At 56.8% G+C, this 18,422-nt stretch overlaps 1 protein-coding gene across 9 annotated transcripts in view; it reads left to right on the plus strand.

Moving 5' to 3' along the window:
* The window catches only part of vps13c (vacuolar protein sorting 13 homolog C), a 44,929-nt gene that overhangs the window by 21,126 nt on the left and 5,381 nt on the right, over nucleotides 1-18,422 (plus strand). For all 9 annotated transcript variants that reach the window (XM_086108061.1, XM_086108065.1, XM_086108063.1 and 6 more), the window contains 33 exons: nucleotides 3,255-3,334; nucleotides 3,420-3,479; nucleotides 5,114-5,273; nucleotides 5,821-5,940; nucleotides 6,023-6,126; nucleotides 6,201-6,368; nucleotides 6,796-7,100; nucleotides 7,201-7,348; nucleotides 8,093-8,231; nucleotides 8,299-8,417; nucleotides 8,698-8,855; nucleotides 9,193-9,446; nucleotides 9,539-9,855; nucleotides 10,001-10,237; nucleotides 10,308-10,439; nucleotides 10,700-10,789; nucleotides 11,049-11,204; nucleotides 11,401-11,665; nucleotides 12,627-12,787; nucleotides 12,870-12,991; nucleotides 13,598-13,901; nucleotides 14,680-15,069; nucleotides 15,303-15,410; nucleotides 15,483-15,638; nucleotides 15,717-15,842; nucleotides 15,917-16,050; nucleotides 16,367-16,493; nucleotides 16,808-17,043; nucleotides 17,164-17,308; nucleotides 17,377-17,517; nucleotides 17,618-17,699; nucleotides 17,774-17,843; nucleotides 17,965-18,076. In XM_086108061.1, the coding sequence (XP_085964187.1) occupies nucleotides 3,255-3,334; nucleotides 3,420-3,479; nucleotides 5,114-5,273; nucleotides 5,821-5,940; nucleotides 6,023-6,126; nucleotides 6,201-6,368; nucleotides 6,796-7,100; nucleotides 7,201-7,348; nucleotides 8,093-8,231; nucleotides 8,299-8,417; nucleotides 8,698-8,855; nucleotides 9,193-9,446; nucleotides 9,539-9,855; nucleotides 10,001-10,237; nucleotides 10,308-10,439; nucleotides 10,700-10,789; nucleotides 11,049-11,204; nucleotides 11,401-11,665; nucleotides 12,627-12,787; nucleotides 12,870-12,991; nucleotides 13,598-13,901; nucleotides 14,680-15,069; nucleotides 15,303-15,410; nucleotides 15,483-15,638; nucleotides 15,717-15,842; nucleotides 15,917-16,050; nucleotides 16,367-16,493; nucleotides 16,808-17,043; nucleotides 17,164-17,308; nucleotides 17,377-17,517; nucleotides 17,618-17,699; nucleotides 17,774-17,843; nucleotides 17,965-18,076 (5,426 nt within the window). The remainder of the gene's footprint in view (nucleotides 1-3,254; nucleotides 3,335-3,419; nucleotides 3,480-5,113; nucleotides 5,274-5,820; nucleotides 5,941-6,022; nucleotides 6,127-6,200; nucleotides 6,369-6,795; nucleotides 7,101-7,200; nucleotides 7,349-8,092; nucleotides 8,232-8,298; nucleotides 8,418-8,697; nucleotides 8,856-9,192; nucleotides 9,447-9,538; nucleotides 9,856-10,000; nucleotides 10,238-10,307; nucleotides 10,440-10,699; nucleotides 10,790-11,048; nucleotides 11,205-11,400; nucleotides 11,666-12,626; nucleotides 12,788-12,869; nucleotides 12,992-13,597; nucleotides 13,902-14,679; nucleotides 15,070-15,302; nucleotides 15,411-15,482; nucleotides 15,639-15,716; nucleotides 15,843-15,916; nucleotides 16,051-16,366; nucleotides 16,494-16,807; nucleotides 17,044-17,163; nucleotides 17,309-17,376; nucleotides 17,518-17,617; nucleotides 17,700-17,773; nucleotides 17,844-17,964; nucleotides 18,077-18,422) is intronic.

The following is an 18,422-nucleotide window of genomic DNA, read 5'->3' on the forward strand; positions in this document are numbered from 1 at the left end:
GCTCTCCACACACGCCTCTACTACTCTCCCTTGCCACCTCTTTGATAGTCGTGTCCCTTTCACACTCCCCCATAGCTGTCCTGCCCTTTTGATCCTGTTCTTCACGTCTGCCTGAGTACCAATCCAGCTTCCTAACACTCTAATCTCCTCCCCCTCTTGCGTTCCAAACTCCAGCACCTCCTCCTTCTCCTCATTGTTCCTCTCTTCCCACTGAGTCATCACACTTTTCACCCTCCTTACACTCTCGTGTATCTCTCCTTTCGTTCCCACTATAGTAGTGTCGTCTGCAAACAAGGCGCTCGATACACGCACTTCTTTTGTTTCCGAGCTCCCTCTCTCCCAGCCATGTTCACCTGCGAACGACCCTCCCGGTATCCACCTCCACACCACCATTTTCTCCTCCCTGTTATCTCGGTTCCTCGCCGCCAGCGCCTGCCTCATCACCGCCTGATGGTAGATGTTAAAGAGGATCGGCGATGTAGAGCATCCTTCTCGCAGCCCTCTTGCTGGCAACCATCCTCCACTCACTCCCTCCCTTCCCCTCACCTTACACTCTGTCGTCTCATGCAGGTCCATAATGGTATCCAGACATTTGCCTTTCAGCCCATACCGTTCAAGCAACATCCACAACGCTGGTTTACTCACTCTCGGATACGCCTTTTTCAAATCCAACAGTCTTGCGCATGGCCAGTCGCCATCCTTCATATCCTTCACCCCTTCCTGAGTCACTCTCTTCTTACAATCTTTTACATCCTCCTGTATGCGTACCATCATCTGCGTCACATCCGCTGTGGACCTCCCTTTCCTAAAGCCCGCTTGGTTTTCGTCAAGGAGCCTCAGGTGTTCGGCCCACCAACTCAGTCGCTTCGCTAACATTCTTCCTAACACCCTGCTGCACATACTCAGCAGGCACACTCCCCTGTAATTGTTTCTGTCATTCCTGTCCCCCTTCTTATGTAACGGTACCATCAGTCCCACTTTTACACTTCTATCCCACTGGTCCGCCCTCTGCTCAAACATCCTCCTCACTATCTTAATCCCTCTCTCTATCACTTCCTCACACGCATTCCGTAAAAATTCCTATTCTCACCCCATCCTCTCCCGGTGCCGACTCTCGTATCTCCCCCACAGCCTCCCTGATTTCCTCCCTCTCAGGCACCTCATTCATGATCTTATTTGCTTCGCTCGCTCTACTATCGTCCCTGAGATCTACGGCTCCTCGAACCGCCTCTTCAATCACTCTTGGTTCTTCCTCGTACCTCTCCCTCGACACACTTTCAAAATGCTCCCTGAACTCATTTGCCGTCACGGTCGTGCTCCGAGCGGCCGGTTTATCCCTCTTTCCTAACTTCCTCAAACATTTGTACATTTCGCCAAACCTCCCTCCAGAACATGCTTCCTGACAGTCCTCAATCACTCCTTCCCACCAGTCTCTTTCCAGCCTCCTCAGCAACTTCTTCAATTCCTTTCGCGCTTCCTTCACTTCCGCTTTTAGTCTGGTGAGCTCTTCTTCCATCTCCCCCACTCCTCTCCCTCCTCCCCTCACTCTTAGCCTTCTCCTCGCATTCAGTGTCTCCATTATCTTATTCCTTCTGTCTACCCTCTCCCATACCCTCTTCTTCATCTCTTCTATCTCCTCCTCTCTCCCTACCGTCCAAGGGTTGGATATTTCTCTTCTCTCCCTTCCACATACCTCCACTGCTGTTTCCACCATTATTTTCGCCAGCTCCGTCCACCCGCACTCCTTTAGCAGTCCTTCCTTGTTCAACTCCCCCAATTTCTCTCTTGTCCTCTCCTCATATTCTTTTTTCTTCTCCTCCACTTTCAACACCTCCCACTTCGCTTGCACCACTCTCCTCTGGATCCTCTCTTCTGTCCCCCATCTCTTCCACTTCCCATTCACCTGCATACACACCGGCCTATGATCCGACAATTCATACTCACTCATAGTCCACATCCTTTTCACCATGCGGTGTCTCTCATTCCCTTTCACCAGAAATCCATCCAACTCATACCATTTTCCACTCGCCATGTGTCGCCACGTCCCCCTCCTTCTAAACCTCCTATAGCTATTAACATATGCCAGATCGTGCTCCTGACAGCATTCTATTAGGTCCCTTCCGGCTTCATTCATCCTCCCCAACCCATGCCCCCCACACACTCCTCCTATCTTCACATTCGTTCCCACACTTGCATTGAAGTCTCCTCCAATCACCAGTCTTTCACTCCCTCCCATCGCCACCCGACTCCCCATATCTCGTCGGCATCTCTCCATTTCTCGTTCATCCGTTCCCCAGCTCGGTTGGTAGACTGATACCAGCCTGAGCCCTCCCAGCACCACCGCCACCACTCTCTCTCCCAGCCCCTTCTGTTGTCCTTCCTCTATCCACATCCTCAATGCCGTTCCCCTCAACATCACTCCGGCTTTCCTCCCATGAACAAGCGCTACCCGTTCCTCCTCCTCACCCAACCACACCACCCCGGCTTCTTCTGCCTTTAGTTCCGTCATCAGTACCACTTCCCATTTTTCTTTGTTGACTCTTTCTGCTACTCTCCTCAACCTCAATCGCCTCACATTCCATGTGACTATCACTCGTTCTCCATTCTTACCCCGAGCTTCAGTTCTGTTTCCCCTTTCCCGTCCCGCCCTTCCTTTCCTCCTGTCCCCCCTTCTTTCATTCCTCTCTCTTCTTTTATCGTTCCTGCTCCTCGCTCCCCTCTTCCTGCCAGGGCCTGGATGGGGGGTGAATCCCCACCAGTCTGTCTTTCACCCATCCTCCCACATGTCTTTTGTCCATCCCGCCCTGCTTGCGCTTCCTTCTCACCATCCCCATCTCACCCCCTGGGGAACCTTTTTCCCCCCTCGTCGCGCCACGTGCGGGTCCTGAAAGGGCCCTCGCCTGACTTTTGTTTAAGGAGGGTTGTGGGGCGGCTACTCCCACTTCCCTCCGTTCCGGCGGGGCGAGCATCGGGTGTCTCTCCTTCCGGTGAGGTCCCTTCTCCTTCCCCGTCAGCTGGTAGGTCTTTAGCCGCAGCAGGGGCTCGAGACCCCCGGCGTTCCCCCTCGCGCCACGTGGAGGCATCCCACCAAGCGAGGTGCCCCGCCATCCTACATCCTACCAAACTACCTCCTCGTCTTCCGATCGCGTCCCGGCCGACCGATCTTGCCCCCTACTGCCGTCAACCGCTTTCCCCCGCCTCGTTGTTGTCGTGCCGTCTTGGATCTGGTGCGCGCCTGTGATTTTGTGCTCCAGACTCCGCCGGAGATCCTCTCCGTCTGGTCAGCTCGTCGGCGCAGCCCGGCTCCGAGCTGCTCAAAGTCCAGTACTTCAAGGTCAGCAAATCGCAGAACTCCTACGCGCATTTTGGCGAGCGCCGGCCGTGTCCTGACCCGTCTTGCAATTCCTGATTGCGCTCAGGCTGATCGAGAGGGTCCGAACTTCTCCAGCGCGTACAAGAACACGGAACAGATGATCAACGTGAGTCGCACAAAGGAAATGCCGTCTTTCTGTTCCGTGGCATTCTCTGAAAGCGTTCGGAGGATTTCTGCGAGTGACGCCCCGCTACAATAACACAAAGTCCGACCGTAGTCCGGCCATCCGTGACGTGATCCGCTTCTCTTCGGGAGGGTCGCGGGCGTGCGCCCCGAACCGGTTGCCAGCCAATCGCAGGGTACGCGTACGCGAGCGACCATTCGCAAGCGTACCTCGGGGCGACCGAGCCTGCCGTGCAGGATTTTGAAACGTACCCGCAGAAAAGCCAGGCGAGCACGGGGAGAACACGGAAGGCCTCGGCCGGATTCGATCCGGCGATCTCTGCGGGATTTTGGGTTCCGCGTAAATCCAAACGGAACCGTGCTCAACCTCGCCCAGCCGCTCCAAGTTAGGCTCGGTCACCCGCGGGGCGTTCCCAACAGGCGTAGGTAGGATGGGCCTTCCTCAGCTTTTTTTTGCCACCTGTCGCATCAGTGTCTTGTCTTGTGACGTTGAACGCAGCGTCCCAAGTTCTTTGGAACAGGCAGTGTACAAATTCATACCAGGAACCTGCCTTCGGGTCCGGACCAGAAACCACTTTTTGCCCCGATGTGGAATGAAATCAAACATTCACAAAATCCAACTTTCTAAACGAACAAGATGAGAGAAGACACACTTGAGACTAACTTCCCAAACTAAAGGGGCTTCCTGTCACTTTTGACACGGTGTTCTGGGGTCATTCATCGGGGTCGTTGCGTACTGTACTCGTGAGAGGTCCGGGAAAACCTCGGGGTGAGCCTTTTGAGCAGAACTTGAGCCCCAAATGTGTTCATCAACCAGAAAGAGTCTATATGCCTCCATTTATCATCAGTGGATGACCCATGACCTGGACGGTCTACGCCAGGGGTGCCCGACCTTTTTTGACCAAAGATCTACTTTTCGATCAACCGACCTCCCGCGATCGACTACGTTACCGCGCACGCCCGCATACGCACACGCGTGCCACAATGAGCAACAGCCACGACGGCCCCTAAGATGAATGAAACAGAAAAATAAAGTCGACGCGAGAGTTGATGAGTTTGTGAAAATGAAATCACCGCCTATCTTAGTGGGCGACCTGACGCGGAGGCATGCGACGCGCCTTTGCAGCCTGTACACTGTCGTAGCTCGCGCGTGCCATATTGAAATGCTTCCGATCGCCATTCTTTGGCAGTTCCATCGACGAATTGCACACGAAATGAACTTTGAATGGTACTGATAATAATAATTAAAGCTACAGCGCAACGGCTCTGACCGCCAGCCGCAATTGCAGACTGCTGTGCGCTCGCGGCTTCCGGTGATCAGTTTGAGGTGATATGCTTTATTTTATTTTATTTTTTCAATACTTGTGGTGAAAGTGAGACCGATAGGATGACTAGGGTGCAGAGTGCATTATCACAAAATATATATTGATAACAGGCACAGAGACACACAAAGGTTTGGGGGGGGGGGGGTTCCTCTACCCCCCGTCGTGATCGACTTCGGACCAGCCCGCGAGCTACCGGTCGATCGCGATCGACGTCATGGGCTCCCCCCGGCCTACACCAAGCCAAAGTCCACATGATGGTTTGCAAACACCTTGAGCTCTCCTTGCCCCGCAGGTGACCTTCAGCTCGCTTGACCTCACGCTGCACACGCAAGCGCTCCTGTCGACTGCCAACTTCCTGTCGGGGGCTCTGTCTTCAGGTAGCGCAATGGCGTCTCCCGAGAGGACGCTCGGGCCCAAGACTGAAGACGGCAAAATGACGGCCGCCAAGTCGGGTAAGTCCGCCGTCGCGCACCCCTCGTGGTCCGCGTGTGACGTCACCCGCCTCTTAAAACAGGGGTAGGGAACTCGGGTTCCCCGGAGAGCCATATCCTTCCTGTTTTTGGTCTCTCCCTCCTCCAACACACCTGATTCAATTGCTCATGAACGTTTCAGGCTTCAACAGAGCTTGCTGATGAGCTGATCGTTTGAATCAGGTGTGTTGGAGTAGGGAGGGATCAAATACAGGTCGGATAGGAACCCGAGTTACCTGCCCGTCTTAAAATACGGCCAAAGTCATATTTTGTGCCCTGAAATATCTCCTCACCTCCAAAAACCGGCGACTTCCTTCGTTAAAACCGATCATTCAGTTTGATCCCCGAAATGATTTTTTTTTCTTCTAAATGTTATCAGTATTTGGTTCCCAAGCAAAAAAAAAAAAAAGCTGACAGCGCAGGAATGTATTTGCCGACCGCTGAAAATGTTGGACATTTTGGGGGAGGGGGAGGTCTGGAATGGAATCGTGGCGTTTCCAGGTAGCAGCACATTTCTCTTTGCTGCCAGACACCACTGCATCATCGGAGCTTGGCGAGATCATCTCTCTGAAGGTGATGGTGGCTCTGGGGGCCTTCAACGTCCTGGTGTGCGACCAGAGCAGCAACATAGCGGACATCAAAATCCAAGGTAGCGAATCCAGCCCGCCGGCCCCTTGGGAGACTCCTCTCTCTTGCGCGTGCGCGCTTCAAGTTCTTGCCGCATCCCGCAGGTCTCCACGGCTCGCTGCTGGTGCAGGGACCTCAAACTTACATGTCCGCACGCCTGAAGGACTTTGCGGTCTTCAACGTGGATCCGGCCAGCATCCACAAGAAGGTGGCTCCGAACCGGCGTCTGGTATTTTGAGCGTGAAGCTGAGCGCCGCTTGAATATCCGTTGACCGTCCGCAGGCCATCTCCATCGTGGGGGACGAGGTGTTCAGCTTCTCCGTGAGCCTGACTCCCGAGGCCACGGAAGGATCGGGCTACGCCGACACGTCCAAAACGGACGGCCGGGTCAAGCTCAACGTGGGCTGCGTCCGGGTGGTCTACCTGCACAAGCTGGTCATGGCCCTCCTGGTGGGTATTCTCGGCCGGCCGTTGGTTGCCCCGCTTATACGCGCAATCGCTTCGGTGGCCTCCATCCGTCGAGCTGCCAGATCTACTCCATCGATGTCCTCTCGTCGCTCTCGCTGCCCGGTGGATAGAGTCAACCTACCGTACAGTTTGTCGATTTATTTCTCGCACAACCTCTCTGCCAGTGTTCCCATTTTCAAATGATCGCTTCTACAACATTCCAAGAAGATCCCATTGTCGCCTCGCTCGTAAACAACCTTCAGAACAGGCCCGCAGGCCTGCTACCGGATCGGTGCTGCCAAGTGTTGCCCGCTAGTTCTTCCTCCTCCATTTGCTTCCTACACAGCACCCGTCGGTCTACGCGATCGACCGTATCGCCACTTTGGATCCGTTCTCCGCGAGGCTCACGTCTTGTGCGTCCCCCCCGTAGAACTTTGCCAACAACTTCCAGACGGCCAAAGCGGCCGTGAGCGCGGCGACGGCTCAGGCGGCGGAGAGGGCGGCGTCCGGCGTTCGGGACTTGGCTCAGAAAAGCTTCCGTCTGTCCGCGGACATCAAGCTGAAGGCGCCTCTGATCGTCATCCCCCAGTCGTCCGCCTCCTACCACGCCCTGGTCATGGACCTGGGTCTGATCACCGTGTCCAACTCGTTCGACCTTCTGCCCATCGACGGATGCCCTCTCCCGGCTGTGATTGACAACATGGACGTGCAACTTACGCAGCTCAAACTCTCCAGGTCAGTCGCTTCTTTGATCCATCGTTAGAGACCCGAGACCGAAGTGTGAATGAAGCCAGCACAAAGGCGTGCTTTTCGCCGCAAGTGTTTTGTCCATCAGGAACTGTTTGGACCCCGCCTCGGGCGGAGCCTCCAGCGAGCTTCTCGAGCCCGTCAACCTGAAGCTGAGGGTCAGCAGGAACCTGGCCGCATCCTGGTACAACAAGATGGCTGCCGTGGAAGTGGACGGGGACCTTAAGCCCATGAAGGTGGGAACGCCGCTCGGAGAATATCCTTGGGGTGGGGGTGGTGGTGGTGGGGGGGGGGGGGGGGGGGGTCCCCCTTCTTTTCAGAAAAAGGAGGACAGGCATGAGTTTCGCAGCACGGTGTGTCCATTTCAGTCAAAGGAAGCTCAGTTTCAGGTTTTCTAACTTGTTGTGACTGCATCCGGTCCGTGAGTGCTCCTCCAAAGGTACCGAGCGCCCTCGACGGCTTCGTCAGCTGCGTCGGTTGCCCGAGAGTCTGAGATCACTGTGAAAGTGGAATCTGGCATGGCGGGGATGTTTTTCCTTCTCAACATTTCAAGATTCAATGCAGGCAACTGGACTGGGCTTCTTTCTTGAAAAATGTTCCATGTGAAGGCTCCCTATTTGTTTCTCTGTGTAGATATGTCCACTGTTGATCCCGGTAAGGGGAAGCGGATGGATATGTCGCTACGGTTGGCCAATGAGCGCTTTGCATACCAAGCGGTCACCTTCGTCCTCTGGGTGGCAAAATGTCTCGTTGCTCTCCCCTTTGGCACGTGCGGTGAGAGCGTCTTTGGGGGATCCTCACGTCAGGATGGTTGTTGTCAGCAGATGATGAGCGACGGATGCCGTCGGCCTTTTTAATAGGGATGTCCGACCGCAGAGAAACTTCAAATGTTCCCGTTGACACGCAGTTTGTAGGATAGCCTACTTTCCTCTTTGGCTCCGGAACGCTCCAAAAGAGGATGTTTGCCTTGTGGCCTGTAGGTGGCACTGAGCCAGGAAGATCTGAAGGTGCTGCTGAAGATCTTGACAGAGAACATGGCAGAGGCCGACAGCCTGCGGCCAAGTGACCCGAGACCGGGAACCGCTTCGCAGCTTCGAGTACCCGCAGGCCCTCAGCCAGGTTCTTGCACGGCCCATCTCGTCCCCGGTATTTCACCGCGATTTGACTTCCATGTTTGATGTTGCAGGCGGCGCTGGCAAGCAGATCATCTTGGATGAGGACCGGGATGAAAGTGTGGAGTCCATCAAGTTCAACTTCAGGATTGAGTCACTTGGATTGGTTCTGTACAAAGATGAACCCGAACAGGTTGGTCCACGGCTGCTTTTGATCTGATCAAGGCCGAGAAACAGCTGAGGACTGCGAGAAGGGGGCTCTCCCTGAACAACGAATTGAAAACATTGTTCTGGACTGATCTCAGCTGACGGTAGCCTGACCTCACCTTTTACTTCCGCCGAAATCAATTTCTGATCATCTTGTAGTCCGATATCATTTCATTGAGGTGCTCTGTGCTTCGGGGAGAGCGGCATTAGTTTCGGTGAAAAGAGGCTCTGTTTTTTTCCCCGGTTCACTCCGATGTTCTCTGCAGTCTTCCGACCGGGAAAATTCCCGCCTGGGCGAGTTCGCCCTCCACCTGCTGAAGGCCTCCGGGAAGCTCTGGAACAACGGCAGCATGGAGTTCGGCACCATCTTGACCAACTGCACTTTGGACGACCGCAGGAGCGGCATGGACAGGGTCACCTCACGGTAAGTGCCCCCACGGGGTGGGGAATGAGGCGCACACGTGGCTTGGGTATGCCCCGGGTGACATCTACAAAGCAAGACGTTACGTACCTACACACGTCTCATATAAGCCTCAAGTAGCGAGTAAGTCCCAAGTTACTGTGGCAACAATCACACGAGTCCAGTCGGATCACTTCCAGGGAAAGGAGCATCTGTTTGAGGGGAGCGGGATCGGTTTGAGACAAAAGCTTCGGATCGGTTCCTGGGGGGAACCTATCGATGAGGATCCATTTCACGGGGACCCGATTTAGTTTCAGGAAAGGGATGGTCAACACTATGCGGTTCCGGTCTTGGTCCTCAGGATGGTGAGCCGACAAGACTCTGAGAGCTCCGAGGCCATGATCGACGTGGTTTACCGGCAGAGCGGCGCCGACCGCTCGGTGGTGGCCGTCCTGCACAAACTCTACGTGTGCGCCAGCGTGGAGTTCCTGATGGCCGTGGCCGACTTCTTCCTGCGGGCTCTGCCGCGGCGGCCCCCCCAAAATATCGGCGCCGCGCCGAGCGACAGGCTGCCACTCAGACCCGCCGCAGAACCGAGGAGCGAGGCCGAGACCGGTAGGGAAACCCCTCGCGGAAGCGAAAGGACCGCCCACGGCGGCCCGCCATCCTCCTACCTCAACCCGACCGGCTCTTTGCGCTGCGCTTAGTGTTGCGGACGAGGACGAGCGTCCACGCGGTGATCGTGGACCCGCAGGTGGTGTTCGTGGCCAGCCTGATGAAGGCGGACGCCCCGTCCCTGCTTGTGTCCTTCCAATGCGACTTCAACCTGCAGGAGCAGGCTGGAATCCGGACCGCGACCGCCCAACTGAGGGCCCTCAAGGTCCTGGCCTGCCCCCTCATCCGCAACAAAGAGGACAAGACCGTTACCACGGTTTTGAGACCCTGCTCCGTTGTCATGGAAACCAAACAAGGTCCCAGCCAACCCCTGAGCGGCTCCGTCACGGTGGAGGAGGTCGTTGTCAAGGTACGTAGTCAGGGGTGGGGCTTCAAACAAGGTTTTGAGGCTGTAAAGTGGTAGTCTGTGCTTCTAAACCAGTTTTTGGGTGAGGTCTTTGCATCGGGGACAACATTTGTCTTTGGCCGCCGCGGTGTTGTTTTTCCTCGCCCAGATTTCCCCGTTCATCCTGAACACGGTCAGCACCATCATGGCGGCCATGACGGCCGGGCAACGGGACCGCGACAAGACTGGAGACCGACGGGAAGCCCTCGAGGACCTGTGGCTCACCAAGAAGGTCTACGCCTGCAACTACTGGTTCCTGGGCGTGGACCAGGCCAGCGAGATCACCGAGAACTTCAGGGAGCAGGAGGACCTTAACGTGGGCCAGCACTTTGCTGCCCACGTCAAAGTAAGAGCCGCTGCAAATTCACCCGTCATCTGAGCCGGACGAGGTTCCGATGAAGTCCCTGGCTTCCCAGCTCTTCCAGGTGACCCTGGAATCCGGTCTGGGTCACCGTACGGTCCCCCTGCTGCTGGCCGAGTCCTCTTTCAGCGGCTCGGCCAAGGATTGGTCCTCACTCTTGCAGCTCAAAGCCAATATGACTCTGGAGGTAACCGGTTTGATTCTTGGAGAGTTAGGGATGAAGTTTGTTTGTTTGTTCTTGTTTTATTCTGTTTTCCCACGATTGTCTTTAACCGTCCGGCCGATGAATTGGTCGGGCCTTAGTGTCGATTTATTATTATTTTTTTTTTTAGTTCCGCTGTCTTCTCCGGCTGTCCTAGGAAATCACAAAGTCCCAGCGCCAGAGCAGAGTCCTTGGGCAAAATAAAGCGTATGACTTTGGCGATGCGTTTGCCGGTGATGTTGCAGGTGAACTACTTTAACGAAGTCCATGCCGCGTGGGAGCCGCTGATTGAGCGCCTGGACGGCGGCGCTCGCAGGTGGAACCTTGACCTGGAGGTAGGTGATTGTCTCACGATGTCAACCGGGTGATCGTACGACCCGAATGACGACTCCTCCTCATTTCACACCGAGCCAGAATGACTTGAATTGTCATCAACCGGAAGAAGACGCACGCGCGTTTCCATTTTATTTTCTTTTTTTTCCTCGAACATTTTTGTAACTGATTGGCGAAATGTAAATCTGATGATGAACCGCCGCGATCCGCGCCGTCTGAATATGAAGAGCCACTCATATTTGACTTGTCGTGCGCACGCAGATGAAGACCAATCCCGCGCAGGATATGAGTCCGGTCCACGGAGACGACTTTGTGATCCTTCCGGAACCGCGCGTGGCCGTCAACATCTGCTCCGGCGACGCCCTAAACGTCACCTTGTCGCGCTGCGGCCTCAACGTCTTCAGCAACCTGGCCAAGGTCAAAGTCAAATGCAAAATCAAAATATATATACAGTATATTTTTTCAAATTCATCGGCAGATTGATGGATTATCGGAATCTTACTTGAGCAAATATCGTAAGCGGCGCGTGCCACATCCAGATCGGCCGAGCCCGAACGCGCTTCCGGCGCACGATGACGGCGACCGTGATGCCCGATTCCCGCGTTGTGTTCAGGCGTTCTCCGAGGGTGCGGCGTCCACCTTTGACCCGTCCATGAAGGAGAAGGCTCCGTTCACCGTCCTCAACGCTCTGGGCATCCCGCTCATAGTGCAGCACAGCGCCAACTTGAGGCCGGTGGGCGCGGCGCAGCACGGCAAACTGCACGAGCTGCCGGCCCAGCGCAGCATGGACTTGGAACATTCCGTCTTCGAACCCTCGTCTCGGGGCAAGCTGTCGGCTCTGCAGCGTCAGGAGAGCTGCTTGTTTCATCTCACCATCGGTCAGAACGTGTTTTCGCTATCGCTATCATGATGATGATGATGATTGTTAGGCTCCGTGCGCCGTTAGCAGGCTTGGCCGATTTATTCTTAGAAGGCAAATTTTGCATCTCTTACTTTGTTGAAGAACTTGAGTGTCTGCGGCCATCGCAACAGGATGCGGGAAAAGGTCTTGAGACGCCATGCCCTGGGCCACTTTGCTTTTGGGTTCCGCGTCCAAAGATGAAAATGAGGCAAAAGTTGAGAATTTCATGCTCTTGACATCTCGGCGTCCGGCGAGGCACCCGCCGTTCACGTGAGCTAAAGTCGTGGCACACGTGACCGACGGCCGCTTGAAGTCGCTGGCGGGTCACCTTTTAGATTGAGCGCTTCGGCGCGCTTGGAGGCTATTCGGCAAACGCCGAGACCGCCGAGCCGTCCGCGGGAGAAAAGCAAACCGTCGGGCAGCCGAGAGAAGAGGGAAAATCCGCGGCGGCCGTCGCGCACGCTCGGGACCGAGCCGACGCAACGATTTGGAACGGAAGTAAAGTGGAAATTTGTCAATTTGGAAAAGTACGGACAAAGACGAGGTTGGGGTCGTTGGGGGGGAAATCCCGTGAAACGAAAGAGCCGCACTCCTCCACTTTTGTCTCATATTCATCTTTTCGTCCGAAACCGAAACGGCGTCCCGCAAAAACAAAGGAACGGACGGCCCTTGCCGTTGTGCGGGGGCCATTTTGTGAGAAGACCTCGTTGCAACGTTAGGGGAAGGGGAGGAACGTAAATCAGCCCCCGACACGCGTCTTTTTCAAGGATCAGCCGGAAATTGAGTCGACGTGTCCGTCGTCAGAGGAGAGAGCCAAAAGGTCCCAAGAGCGCACGCCCCGAGTCGGGCAGCGAGTTGTCAATTTTGAGCGGAAGCGTCCAGTCGGACGGCCGGCGATTGTCTCGTCTTGTCATCTGCGCTGTTTTTTGACCCGGCAGTGCCGGCGGGCTACAGCGAGATCGCCAACGTGCCCGCGGACAGGCCGGGCCGCCGCCTCTACAACATTCGCGGGCCCGAGCTGCAGCAGTCCGTGTCGCTGGTGGTCCAGGTCGACGCCGCCGACGGCAACGAGCTCGTCACCGTGCGCTCGCCCCTGCAGGTACGTCGTCGGTCGCCGTCGCGGGCCGCCCCCCGTCGTCGCGCTGACCCGCCGGCCGATGGCCGTTTGCCTCGCCTTCCAGATCCACAACCACTTCTCGGTGCCGTTCGGCGTGCTCAAGTTCTGCCCCTCGGCCCGCGCCCTGCGACCGGTCGGACTCGCCCACCCCGAGAAGGAATTCCACATCCCGTTGGACGCCTACAGGTGACGTCGCCGCTCGCGCGGACCTCATTGCGAGCGGGAGCGGCTACGTTGATTGGCTACGTGCATTGCGACGTTTTGCCCGGGTTGCAACGGTCGCAATTGCCGGTTGAATCGGAAGAGCTCATCGGTTCTTGATCAGGACACTGGTCATTTGGGATGAGATTGAAAACCAACGAGATTCCATGTTTTATGATCAACTCAATCGTTGATAAGTTTAAGATCGAATCAATGCTGATTCTGATCCAAGTCGTGAGTCCACCTGAAATGAGAAGGCATGATTGCGACAAGGCACAAATGCTCACTTTTACGATGATGTTTTATTCCTCGCAACTCCTTCCACTTGGTTCCAACTTCAACCTATTTCCATTTTTCTCATTCCACAGAAATGTACGTTTGTTTTTATTTCCTCAAATTTCATCATTTGGCCATGGGGGAAAGTTGACCTCTGAAAGCAACTATTTTCAAATTTTTTAAAACATCCGCCCTACTTGTAATTCACGCTAAATCATTCCGTTGACGTTTTGCGCGGGCGGGTCAACTATTTTATGCGTCCCCTTCAAAACGATGAGATGACAAATGCTTGCCCGGCCTACTTTTGGGGCGCAGGTGTCAGCTGTACGTTTGCCCGGCGTCGGATCTGTCGTCGGAGTACGGTCCGTCATCCACGTGCGTGTCCTGGAAGGAGGAGGTGCACCGCAGCTCGGAGGTGCGCTCGCTGCTGCAGTGCCCCCCGCTGGACGGAGGCGGCGGCGTACTTCCTCTGATGGTCAGCACGCTGGCCACGCCCGACACCCTCAACCACATCGCCAGCCGCGGCGAGGACGACTGGGACCCGGCCTACATCCTCCACCTGCACCCCGTGGCCACGCTCAGGAACCTGCTGCCCTACACGCTCCGATACATGATGGAGGTAACCAAAGAGCACTTTGGACACGCAACGAGGTTTGGGGGAGGGATCGAACTCCTGCCGTCTGTTTGCTGCTCCGTTTTGACTGCGCGCTGCTATTTACGCTTCTTTTCGACTATGATTCAAAAGAATCCGACTTAAAGGGAGACCAAAGTCACACTGGTCGACTGCTTCTTTGCGACTCGATTGGGAAATGAGCATCGAGGCAAGGGAAAGGGCCGCCGCCGCGCGGCGCTTTGAGTGCTTCGCTCTTCTCACGGGGAACCAATCGCAATGAAAGCGAGAACAAAATCCCGTCCAAACTCATTGGAAATAAGTGCAACACAAGCAGGAACTGCCCCATTCAAAGATTTTGTTTGGGAGGGCGGGGGGGGGGGGGCAATAAGCATTAACTCATTCAGTAGCAGCCAATTCTAGACCGAGTCTGAAAAGACGTTTAAAAACGTCTTTGGGAGTGAATGAGTTGCATACTTGGCCAATTAATCGGATTTGGATCCAAATTTGAATGGGAAAAGAATGACGGCTCATCCACTCCAACCGTATCGGAAACGATGAGAGTTAAGGCAAGAAACGAGCGGCAAACGGAGCACAACCACTTCGGCTCCGCATGCAAACTTGAGCGGCGAATGCTCATCCATTCAAAGGTTAGCGGAAAGCAGAATTCAAGCCAGGAGGAGGTTTAACAAAACACTTTTTTTCATTCTAACTTCACGACAACATAGCAACGCCGGAAGCGCCGAGCTGCCGCGGCGAAGTTGAACGCGTGCGTTTCCCTCTGCAGAACTGCGCCAATTCTTACGAGCTGGCGGAGGGGAGCACGTCGGACCTTTTGAACGCCCGCCTCTCCGGCGAGATCGTGTCTCTGGTTCTGCTGCGCTACCAGGGCCGCGACTGGCACGGGCACCTGCGCGTGGACCGGAACATGCCCGAGTTCCTGGCCGTGTGCCTGACGTGCGACTCTGACGCCGCCGTGACTTTGGACCTGAGCGTCCACGCGGCCCCGGCGCCGGGTCGCCTTCTGCTGTCCGTTTTCAGTCCGTTCTGGATCATCAACAAGACGCGCCGCGTCCTCCAGTACCGGGCGGAAGACGTCGGCGTCAAGCATCCGGCGGACCTCCGAGACATCGTCCTCTTCTCGTTCCGCAGGAAGAACATCCTCGGCAAGAACAAGGTCAGACGGCCACCGCGACCGCTCGAACTTGATTGGAAATCCTCGGCATTCGGGCGGGAAGCGGGCCGGGCGCCGCCTCCCGATTAGGACGCTCCATTTTGACACTGAGGAGTCCATTCCGACTTAGCCGAAAACCGCCGGCGTTAGGGCAGCCGTCAGTCGCTCGAGCGGGATGAAGGCGAGAGTCGGCTCAGGCCGCGAGTTGAAACGTGTTCTCCTCGCCGTGCTCCCAGCTTCAGCTGTGCGTGTCGACCAGCTCCTGGTCGGACGGCTTCTCCCTGGACACGGTGGGAAGTTGCGGCTGCGTGCGTTGCCCCGGCAAAAACAAGAGCGACTTCCTGGTAAGACCCCGCCCGCCCCTTCCTGTCGAGATGAGATGAGGTGAGGTGACGCGAGGCGTTGTCGTGGGCCAGGTGGGCGTGAGCATCCGGATGAGCAGCTTTGCCCTGACCAAGATGGTCACCATGAGTCCCTTCTACACGCTGGTCAACAAGTCCTCCTACGAGCTGGAAGTCGGCGAGCTCGTCGGCGCCGCCGCCACCAAGTGGCACTACGTCCCCTCGGCCGAGGTCGGCGCCGCCTCGGGCCTAGACGGCGGCGTCGACCGTTGTGCCCATTGTGACTCGGATCGCCTTGTCGCCTTCCAGTGCCTCCCGCTGTGGCCCGAGAGCGCTTCGGGCAAGTTGTGCGTGCGCGCGGTGGGCTCCGAGCGAGCGTCCCAGTTTTTCTTCTTTGACCGTCAGGACAACGGCACCCTGCTCAACGTGGACACGGTAGGACGCGTCTCCCGCCCGGCTCGCGCCCGCCTGACTTTTCTGACGGCGTGCGTGCGTGTGCGTGTGCGCAGTGCGGCGGCATCACGGTGGACGTCAACGTGTCGGACCACTCGAGCATCATCGGCTTCGGCGACTACTACGAGGGGGCGGCCCCCGCCCTCCTGCTCAACCACACTCCCTGGGCGGACATCAGCTACAAGCAGAGGTCGGCGCGCTCTTTCGCCCCGGCAATGCCTCTGCGGCCTGCTTCTCTTTTCTTCTTTACCTTTAGCCTAAAGCAAAAACAAAAACAACCTTTTGTCTGGAATTTTGCATTTACGTAGAAGGCTAGTGTGTTCAGTGACAATGTGATCCAAACAACCCCGGGTGAGGTCCCATACTTCAAAAGAGGTGCCTCGATTTGACACCCGGCCGATCGTTGCTCCGTCTGGAAACGGAGTCATGGAGGAAGGGTCAAATAACAGGCCCGACTGCTGCCCGTGATGCATCTCTTTCTTTCTCTCTCTTTCTGTCCTCCTCAGCGGCTGTTCCGCCGTCCACCGGCTGAAGCCCGGCGAGGCGCGACGCTTCGCCTGGGACGACCCGGCCGGAGTGCGAACGCTCAGCTGGAGCTGCTCGGAACATTCCGGAGAGACCGACCTTCTCAAGGTCCGCCTCCTTTTTCTTCTGCGCTCGCGCTCGCGCTCGACCATCTGCCGGCTCGCTGGCATTTTCGGTCGAGAAATACGACGCGGGTCTCCTAACGTGACGCGGGGCTACACATCTCGCGCGCGCGCGCGAAACCGAGGTACGGGGTCAGTTCTTCCGAGGTGAGACTCCCAGGTCGTCGTGGGAAATGAGAACTGCTTCTCAACAGACCTACCCGCGTAAAGGAATAAAATAGCAACCCGACTCTGCGCCGCAAACGCAACGCGGGACTCCAAACGTGCGCGTGACTAGCGTCTGCCGTTGCGCTCGCCCAGGACGAGGTGGGTCAGTTCTCGTACGACGGCCTGTCCGAGGTTCACTGGGTGTCCTTCCTGGACGGCCGTCAGCGCGTCCTGATCTTCACCGAAGACGTGGCCGTGGTGACCAAAGCTCGCCAGGCCGAAGAACTGGAACAGTACCAGCTGGAAGTGCGCGTCTCGCTCCGGAACCTCGGACTCTCGCTGGTGGACGACGCCGGCCGCCAGGAAGTGGCCTACGTCGGCGTTCCCAGGTCTGTGCGCTAAATACTCAACTCAAGCTTTGAGCCGCGAAGATTTGAAAACAAATCGCAGGATCTTCCGGAGAACTCTCAAATGAGCCGGCGATGTCGTCGGCGTTATCGCGTGCGCAGTTCCGGCGTGGTGTGGGAGATGAGGCGCAAGAACCGTTGGAAGCCGCTGAGTCGGAAGCACATCGACTTGTTGGAGAAGACGTACCAAGGCGTTCGGAGCGGCCGGCTGCCGGCCGGTTGGACCAAGGTGGACGCCAACCTGGAGGTGAGTGGCCCCCGCCGACCGCCGCCGATGGCATGACGTCATGGCCCGTGATGGTCGGCGGTTGCCAGGTCAACCTCGGCGCCGCCGTCATGATGATGCGGCGGCCCTTTTCCTGCCCGCTCCGGAGGAACTTCCTGTCGGGCATCCAGGCGGAGTTCAAACGCTCTCGGCACCAGCGGAGCCTTCGGGCGCAACTGCACTGGCTGCAGGTCGGCACACGCTCGTCGCGCACTGGCGCGGCGTCGTACGCGCTTCACCTCGTGGATCGCCTTGTTTGCGGCATACTCGTGTGTGTGTGTGTGTGGCCAGGTGGACAACCAGCTCCCGGGCGCCATCTTCCCCATCGCGTTCCACCCGGTTCCGCCTCCCAAGTCCATCGCTCTGGACTCAGGTGCTTCCTTCAAACGCTTCCCGCGACTTGCCGACTCGCCGTTGTCCTCAACGCTGGCTGTCCCGCCCTCACAGAGCCCAAGCCCTTCATCGACGTGTCCGTGATCACGCGCTTCAACCAGCACAGCAGCATCACGCAGTTCAAGTGAGCGTTTGCGTGCGTCCGTGGCGTACGAGTCGAACGCGAGCGCATACGCGCACGCGGTCACGGTGACATCCCATGATGACATCACCGACGGTGCTCTCACGCAAGCGCCTTTTTTCAGGTACTTCATGGCGTTGGTCCAAGAAATGGCGGTGAAGATCGATCAAGGCTTCCTGTCGGCCATCTTGGCTCTGGTCACGCCTGCCGCTGACCCCCGAGCCGCCGGACAAAAGGTAGACACCGACCGGCCCCGACACGACACGTGACGCGTATCGCGCGGAGGACGGCAAATCGCCAACGCCGCAAGGAATAGAAATGTCGGCAAATGGCCGTCGTATCTCGTCCCGGACCGAATGGCGACCGAGGACGAAGACGTGGGGCCCGTCGTATTTTGCCGGCTTTCCTCTGTCACGCCGTGAGCGACGATCCGCTCGAGTGTTGTTGTCGTGGCGTCGCCGGCGGTCCGCATGCCTTCCGCGTCGCCGCCTTTCAAAGGCTCATCGCGCGCGGTCGGCAGAGAAGCGCGCGAGTCCACCTCGGACCGTGTCGCAGGCTCACCGCGCACCCGGAGAACCGCGG

This window comes from Hippocampus guttulatus, chromosome 3 (assembly GCF_054856545.1).
Source record: "Hippocampus guttulatus isolate MCC_2025c chromosome 3, RoL_Hgut_1.0, whole genome shotgun sequence".
Classification (NCBI taxonomy): domain Eukaryota; kingdom Metazoa; phylum Chordata; class Actinopteri; order Syngnathiformes; family Syngnathidae; genus Hippocampus; species Hippocampus guttulatus.